A 9,220-nucleotide genomic window follows, 5' to 3' on the forward strand; every position below is an offset into this window, starting at 1 on the left:
GCTTGTCATCATAGCCCACCCAGGAACTGCCATAAGAAGCATAAGGAACCTCCTGTTCAGAGATCCATCCAAGAGTTGCACTGGATGTGAAGTCACAGATCTGGAAACACACACATAAACAGTTACATGAGAAAACTCAGGGATTGGGAAGTTTCCATATTTACTGAAGGTCAACCCTTATTTTTACATTTATAATTTTGGTTCCCCTTGTTTTTCAGAGGTGTATTTGTTTCTTGGTCAAATGTAGATGATCACAAGTCATATTGATGTTGAATCATGTTGTTACAGTGGAGTTTAGGAGGAAGGATATGAAAAGGATAGGAAGAGGATATTTGTATTCGAGCCTCTCACTCCCTTTTCTTTGTAATAGAAAGGTAATACAACATCAGATACTACACAGACTCACAGAACACCTTAAGTTGCTAACAAAATTGACCCCAGCAGATCCCCCTTGTGTACTAAATGTATAGTGTCAACTGGAACTTATGTACATTGTTTTGGGGCCTGTTCTAAAGTCGCTGTTTTTTTAAGTTCTGGTCATGTAACAGGTTGAACACAATTCTAAAATGTAATGTCTTTCACAGTACAGACAGCAATCACAATACATCTGACTTTAGGGTGTTTCTTTTATTACAGACGTTCCAGTGAGGCTTAACTGGCACAGTATCGTGTGAGATTTTACATTTTCACATCATTGCACACAGATGCAGCGGCCAATCCTGGGGAATTATTGACTTTAACTCATCTAGGCATTATATGAATGTGTTGTACCTCATAGTATGCCCAGAAGCCAGCAGTGCGAGTGTAGGGTCCGGCGTCTGCGGGGCCATTAGCCGGTGCTCCTAGGACGGTAACTGCGCTGCTAAGGCGGTAGGTTCGTCCGTAGGTGGGGAAACCCAGCAGCAGCTTCTCAGCTGGGGCTCCCAGAGCCAGCCAGTAGGATACAGAGGAGTTCTATAGAAAAGGACAAAGGAGATGTAAATACTAGAGTACAAAATGTATATTTTTGATTTTAACATTGAATCTGATGCCTCTCTGTAATGTAAATGTCTGTCACTACTGCAGATACTGTGAATCTCAGCACATTATTTAAGTTTAAAGGTGTAGCAGCTAAAAAGCAAGCGTTAGAGAACAAAATAAAGCTAAAACAGGAGTGAATACTGGAATTACATTCAAATGCTGGCTAGGAACATGACTCCAGATGAATGCTAATGCCACCCTGTGGCTGTTGAATATGTAAGTATTTGCTGACAAAAACGTGATATCTATATTAAATATTATAACACAACTCATTGTCCTAGGTTTTTGTGAGACCCTCTGTCCCCTTGTGTTAAAGTATTTGCGCTAAATGTTGTTCTCATCAGTGAGATAAAGCTTCTTGAAATGCATTTTGGACAATTTGACAATACTAACACATGGACGAATGTCACGAAGTGTGTGTAGTTTACAGGCGTCTGTCTATTGTGTGTCTTACGATATTGTGATGAATGTGCGAGCCGGAGTCCACAGAGCTGCGGTACAGTGGGCTGTTGTGTCCAGTAACTGCCTCCCAGGATCCATGGAAGTCATAGGTCATGACGTTGATGAAGTCAAGGTGTCTGTTGATTTTAAACATTTGTGTTTAGATTAGCCATAGAAGATGGACATAGTATACAGCACATGCAAACTATTGGGTTTAACAGTAAAGGTTCTCTGCAACTCCGAACAATAAGACGCACATTAGTAAAAAAATTAGAAAAGTTCAGTGATCTTTCAAACTTCTGTCCTATCAGTGAACGCTGGTCTCATGTTCTTATTTATCTACCAGATGTCCTTGAGCAAGATACTGACACCCCTATCTGTCTTTCACAGTAAGTAGAGCTGGGTGTCATATGTTTCACTACCGATAACAAACCTATACTTTTTGGATACCTTACTCCTCTGAACATAAACGTACATTGAGTCTAGTGAAATCAAACTTACGGTGCAATCTTGTTGACCTCATAGGCTCTGTCGATGTTGGGACGGAAAGCAGCAACATTGGCGGACAGCAGCAGCTGAGTTTTCCTGTTGTCTCTGGCATCATCCTCAAAGGCCTTGGACAGCTCCTGCAGGCAGAATGAACAAAAACACCTCTGATCCTCCACATCTGATAGTTTCTGTCTGTGTCCTTCTACAACCACAGTCTTTTGGTGAAGACAGAATGATGTGTCTCACAGCACTTTGGTTGTTCAGTCATTCGTTGTGTAATATTACCATTTGAATTACATTTCACTTTCTTTTTTATTAGTTTGTCACACAGGACAATGTGCATTTAAAACAATAAAATAATGCTGGCTCAAGGGTGGTATTTAGAATACTATTTTAAAAACAGCCCACAGGGGGCTACACATGTATTTCATAATGTGTACCATGATTTTAGCCATGCTAGTGTGGTAAAATCAGGACAGGTCAGATGTGCTGTTACAACAGTGTAAAATATGTACCATGTATCGGATGTCATATTAAGTCATTTAAGGTCCATACATGTTAAGAGAGGCCTAGGAGAGTTTGGTCGCTGAGTTAAATCTCTGTGCCAAAATACACTGTGTAGTGAAGCCACAGGCAAGAAGTGATAAATATAAAAGCAGTCAAATACACAGATGGTTTCTAGTGGGAAAGCTGAAGATAGCGCTCAACAGTTCCTGGAAAAAGGACACACTGACCGCAGTAACTGTCTGGAACACAACAATACAAAAAAAGTGTTTTCATCAGGGTAGGTGTTTTATGTTTCATTATGTACCTGACTATATGTATAAGGAAGAGGGTGAGGGATGATCTATAGGCTACTGTGTGTATACTTTCTGTTTGTCTTACATGAAAGAGGCAGACAGGAACATCTGAGGGTCATGATGATTTGGGAGGAATCAAGGGAGACGTGTGTTCAAGCTTGGCTTGGGCGTCCAGCCCAGATTCGAGATAATCAAGGCCAGATTAAATAACATATGAGTTTGTTTTGACAACTCTTTTGGAAAACAGCAGAAATTGCTAAGAGGGCCTGAAAGATTGATGGGTATGAGACAGAGGAGCAGGTTTTTCTCTTAGTATGCGTATGTGACTGCTTGCATTCACACTCTGTGTAAGACTAATATTGATTGCACAATACAGACAGGCAGACTGAAATATCTCAGCAACTATTGGATGGATTGCCATGACATTTTGTACAGATGTTGATGGTGCCTTGAGGACCTAAGGGCTAAGATGATATTCTAGCACCATCAGCAGGTGAGATACAGTATCTCATTATTTATAAATTATTATTGTTACATTTTGGACGAAACCCCTGCTGCCTCGGCCTTTCTGTGTGGAGTTTGCATGTTCTCGCCGTGTCTGTGTGGGTTCTCTCCGGGTGCTCCGGCTTCCTCCCACCATCCAGACATGCAGGCTAGGTTAATTGGTTTCTCTAACATTGTCGTGAGTGTGTGTGGTTGTTTGTCTATGTGTGGCCCTGCGATGGACAGACGACCTGTCCAGGGTGCACCCCGACTTTCGCCCAATGTCAGCTGGGATTGGCTCCAGGCCCCCGCGACCCTGTACGCAGCATAAGCGGTTGACGATTTGATGGATGAATGGACATTTGGACGGATATTAGATGAATCCTGCTGGCTTTGATGATCCTCTAGCGCCACCATGAGAATAAATAGTAATAACATTGATGACCTACTGACTTCTCATCCATTTTTCCAAATGCTTCCAAACTGAGGACATTCATTTTAGCTTTACTCTGTGTATAGTGCTAATTAACAATAGTTAGAATATTAATATGCTACACTATAATGGTGAACATGGGAAACATTAGTCTAGAACTGTCATTGTGAGCATGTTATCATCCTGACATTAGCATTTAGCTCAAAGCACCACCATGGCTGTAGTCTCTTGGTCTTGTTCATTTGTTCATTAGTTTGTCACACAGTATAAAAAGTACAACTGAGCACATATTTTATTCTAAATTATGCTTTAGCCTCAGCGAGCAACTGTGTGGCAGATGGCAATGCATATGCCCCCATGGATCCTGCATGAAGACACTGAGATGATGAGACTGAAAGTTACATGAACTGCACCATTTTTTAGGAGAATGTCGTTTCCTTTTTCACAAAAAGGTTCGACACTTATAGCTTTTAGGCTGGTTGAAATGCAACCCATATGGGAAACACTCAAATACACCACCATTAACAACAACTCTTGGTGACATATGAAGTTCATGCTAACCGTGACCAGCAGGGTGAACTTCTCCTTGTCCTCCCGTGGGCTGCCATTGTGTCCAGGATATTCCCAGGCCAGGTTCAGCCCGTCAAAGTTATGGGTGCGCAGGAAGCTGATGGCCGACCTGATGAAGGCTGCACGACCCTCGGGCCTGGCAACCATGGCGATGAATCTAGCGAGATGAATAAAACATATCCTGTGGCCTTCATTCTGGCAATACCAAGTGGTAGAGGAAGGTTTCTGCTCTGTGTTAACTGTATGTCAAGGATATTAGGGTTGTGTGTGGGAGACCCTGAGACCTGGGGTCATATTTGAACTTACGGGCTTATTCCATTGACTGTGCCACCAACAGACAGTAGAGTTTTCAGTGCAGGATTGCTAATAGCAAAGAGAGAGACAAACATAACCTTAAATAATTTCACATTATTAACACAAAACAGTTCTGCCGATTAAATACTATTTCATTAGCTGGAAGTTTTAAATAGTGATGGGACTGAAGTCTTACTACAGTTCTAAGATCTAAAATCCCATAATTAAGACTAATGCTTTCTTTCTGGACTTGCCAAACATCCACGAGGAAATTGCAGCTAATCAAGAATGCAGCTGTCTATGTTACAACTCACACTTAATGACTGTATGATTGCCACATAAAAGCCTTTTGTAAATGACCTTGCTCCAGGGTTCATATCTGATCATTTGGAGCTAGGCAAAGAAAAGATCTTACTATTGTAGAAAACACAGTCTGTTTTTAGTGTTTGTCCTGGAGCAGATGGAACAGTCAGCCTGCTGACCTGAGAAGTGTCTCTGTATTATACTTGTTTAAAATTTAAGACACTTCTTTTAAACAGTGCCTATAGAACATTTACATAGTTAAAATGTATGAATAGTCCAGAAAGCACTTCGAGATACATTTGTATGAAATGTGGATTATAAATAAATGGGAACTTGAATTTGAACTTAAACTTGAAACAGGTCAACCTTGTGCAACATAAAATCAGGAACAATCTGAGAGTGGAGGTTGCAAAGTCAAAATGCATTTTATGTTGTAGAGTGTTGTCCCAAGCTCTCATGTCAGCTCATAAAGTCTGTACATTAACACATTTTGTTTATCTACGGTGGTTTTATATGATCAGTATATTTACTTTCACTGAGTTGCAAATTAGCCCTTCATTCATTATAAGACATAGCTAATATGGTGATAGTTCCTCCGTTCATTATGTAATTTTAATGCTAGGCTTGGCCTCATGATGGTCTAAATGACAGGCCTTTTATGTCCCAGTTCTGAAGTTCAGAAAATTATTGTGCAGAAGATTTTTCTTTGATACACTTGTCTTATAAAAATGCATTAACTGAATTGGATATGTATCCGTATATAATCAATCAAAATATCCTTCCATGTTTTTTGAAAATAGGTGTTAGGCTTAAATAAGCCACATCAGCAGATGTTGGCGTCCATAATGGTTGAGTGTACAGACTGCGTTAACTCACACATTCCTGAGGTTGTTGAGCCTGCTGTACTGCTGCTCATCGTTCCACTCGATGGGGTGGATCTGGTTGAAGCTGTTGATGGTTGCCAGAGCGTAGATGACGTGTGTGCACAGGAAGGGGTCGATGTTGTCTGGGGTGAATTTCGCACTGCTGGGTCTGTACTGGGCCCAGTTGGTCATGTGGCACACCAGTTTAGCGGATGAGGCTGAGGGAAGACAGTAGGACATCAGCGATGAGACTTTTAAGAGCTCCTGCGTTTGTTCTGACACATTGATCATATTAGTGTGAAGAAGAGCCACTGCCTGTTGTTGTTCACAACTAATGCTTACCGACATGCAGAACGAGCAGAACGCCCAGAGCTGCAAAGAAAAACATAACAGGGACGTAGTGTGCAAAAGAACAACCAACTACAAATAAAACTGATGCAAGAAAAACTGCATATATTCACCTGGTAAACAACATCCAATTAATCTTTTTTTGTGAGTGCAAAAACTGTATGTTTTCTATGTAGTTACCAATTTAAGCAATTTATTTCTCAATATCATTTCTGTAAGATTTGAATATAGGATATTACTTTAGATACTAAAATTAGCCTGAATACATTTGAAATTTGTGAAACATGAGATAAATAAGAATAATAATGGTACCAAAATACGCTAACTGATATATTTCCTTCCAAAATGACTAGCTAAATGATAAAATGAATAATAAATGTATGTTTTTTACACCCACACATACACACACACACTCATCTGGTATATAGAAATACTGAATTTAAGAGTGAATGGTATTTACCTGAGAGGAGTCTCGCCATTGTGTTCTCTGGAGATCCAACCAATTTGCTGCTGCAGCAGTGAACCTCTAAAAGATGAGATAAAACGTATGAAAAACTCCAGCTGAAACAATTAGTGCGTTAAGTGATGATTTTTTTCTGTATTTCATATTATAGTAAATGAAATGGCTTTTTTTTTTTTCTGAGACAGAATAAGCTGTTCTAGACATAACTTCAGTCAGATGCTGTTTGATGAACATTTCATACTATTCTTTAACATTTTATATGGTAAACGACGTTTTGATTATTCAAAACAATAATCCTTGAGTTAGTCAATAATGAAAATAATTCTTATCTTCTAATAATTGTAGTACAATGGAATGTAACCATTTTATGAATCAACTTGTAGCAAAATGCTAGCTGTATATGACACAATTCCAAAAATGGTGTTAATCTCATTACCTTTCTTCAAGAGGAACAGAAGCAGAGTCCAGAGCTCAGGGAACTTGGGTCAGATTTATATTTGACTCATTAATGACTAATAGCTGGTGTCAAAGTGCAGCTGATAAGGGCTTTAAGTCTGATTGCCAAATAACCCCACTTCCAGGTAACACTGGGCAAAGCAATGAAAGAATCAGACAAGATTTGAAATGAGCTTTCAGTTCAATTCAATGATAAGTGTGCATGAATTAATATTAGGAAATAATGATAAGTGTTAATGAAATAGTAGGGGTGGTAAATAGGTGATAGATGTAGACAGCCTCAATGTACCTGACACCTGAAATAGAGCTTGCATCTTCCTGCTGGGAATCTGGTTTTGTTTCCTGGTGAAAACAAAACCTTGGTATCAGGGCAGATGGTTGGATAAGGACGGACATGTGCCCTGGGTGTTCTAAGACACGTGTTAGTCGGCCTTTCTGCTCAGCCAAAACCTGCAATTTTAATGCTCACACTGTACAGATCAACTGAGAGACCACAACGTGGAGCTCACACTGAAAGAAGTTCATTCAAACAAGATGGATGCGTCCTCAATGTTGACAAAAAGAGAGAGACAAGATGTTTGAGGTTGGTGTCGTGTGAGCTTGTTGCATGGTGCATGATATCTGTACTGAGACGTGGGGGGGATGGTCTTTGCTAAGTTCTGGTTGTGATGCTGGTATGGTTGGTGAGGTGAATTGGGGAAGGGGGGGCTTGGCCACTGTAGAGGCTTGGCGAGGACGGACTGGAAGCTATAGTGGATCTGGGATAACCTCGATGCCTGGATGGAAACTGGAAGTGAAAGTGTGGATGGGGAACTGGTGGATTTTAGGGCATGGATGAGATCAGTGTTTTGAGTTTCCTGCATGGTCAGAAACTGCACTGGGTGGGGTTATGGGGTGCAATGTTTTCTTGGTAGGAGGGTTAGTGGTTTGGGGATAATAGGAGATGGAGGCTTGGGGTAAAGGAGTAGCAATGACACAGCTGGTGGCTGGAGGAGAAGGGGCGCCCTGCAGGTTGCAAGCCAAGGAGGAGCATGCTGTGAATACTCTGCAGTAAAGTTCTGAGACAAGGGTGCCCCAGTAGGTGCCCTTATTAAATTGCCCTGTGGCCTGGGATGGAAATAGGACAAGATATGTGGGAAAAAAAACCTGAAACGCAGAGCCAAATCCAAGATGATGGAGAGGTAGTCGTCCAACTTGGCCCTGCGGTTGGGGAAGACTGAACAGATGGTATGGTGATAAAAGGAAAAATCTAAGGCAAATTCTACAGCTGTGATTTCTCTAGAACGTGAAGGTGGGGGACGTATAAGTGGGTCGTCCCATGGGGTGTTAAGAGCTCCCTGGGGCTGGTGGTGGTGCTGATGAATGGCTGGGGAAGAAGTACGAGGTTGAGGTAAGTACCTGAGAGGATTTGTTGTCTAACAGAAGGTGAAAGGAGGAGGGAGAGGGGCATACGACTAAAAGTGGGAGGACGGGGGAATGGCAGAGGCAAAAGTGAAATTGCTGGTGGTCGTGGGATTGAAGATGGGTGTAGCGGGAAGACCAGGGGTTACTGTAGGAACGGAAAATGCAGGGGAATGTAGAGGTGGGGCGCTGGAGAGGGAGGGGAACAGGGAAAGGACAGGAGGAAATGAAGTGGGTCCATGACATGGAACTCCACGGCTGGCTGTGGCAGTCCGAGAGGCTGAGAACCAGTTTGTGATGCATATTAAGGTGAACAAAAGTTATAATTAACTTTTTGTGTGTCGGACTAGACAAACGGTCGTGAGAACTGAGAGAGAAAGGGGTTGGACGGGTTTATATATAGTATATACAGTACATGTGCAGGTGATTGGATTAGAGAGGCACAGGTGGATGGAATGAGTGAAGTACAGGTGGCTGGAATAATGCGACAGGGAGGTGTGGTCTAGTTCCTGAACTTTAGTTATAATTACTCCACATGATGTCTGTTCTGCAGTTAAGTTCAATTTTGTTCTTGTATATGAGTTTGAGACAAGACCCGAGTTTTAGCCAAAACATGTATAATACTACTACAGTCTTATTCAAATAAGCAAGCTACAGACTATAATGGATCTTTTGACAGTAGCCAGAGAAATCAGACTGTGAAAGTGCTCAAACTGCTTCTTCTCTCACTGCCCTCACACCAAAATGTGTAACTACTGTGGTCTATGTGGGTAGTCATTCAATACAGGATTGTGAATGTAGTAAATGCACACTTGCTGAAATACAATCCCAAGGTTTTTATTTAAATCATATTTAC

At 41.3% G+C, this 9,220-nt stretch overlaps 1 protein-coding gene across 1 annotated transcript; it reads right to left on the reverse strand.

The window, feature by feature from the left end:
- Nucleotides 1-4: 4 nt before the first annotated feature.
- On the reverse strand, nt 5-6,978 carry LOC119919390 (acidic mammalian chitinase-like; the record flags this gene model as incomplete). The annotated part of the gene is made up of 10 exons (XM_038739803.1): nt 6,944-6,978; nt 6,505-6,570; nt 6,039-6,068; nt 5,710-5,914; nt 4,543-4,599; nt 4,228-4,393; nt 1,963-2,087; nt 1,475-1,598; nt 772-954; nt 5-100 (listed from the first exon to the last, which is right to left on the reverse strand). Coding segments are annotated over exons 2-10 (1,005 nt in total), but the record flags the coding sequence as incomplete, so codon positions are not given.
- Nucleotides 6,979-9,220: the final 2,242 nt, after the last annotated feature.

This window comes from Micropterus salmoides, unplaced genomic scaffold (assembly GCF_014851395.1).
Source record: "Micropterus salmoides isolate LMB-PRFRI ecotype aquatic unplaced genomic scaffold, ASM1485139v1 Ms_hic_scaffold_2714, whole genome shotgun sequence".
NCBI classification, from domain to species: Eukaryota; Metazoa; Chordata; class Actinopteri; order Centrarchiformes; family Centrarchidae; genus Micropterus; species Micropterus salmoides.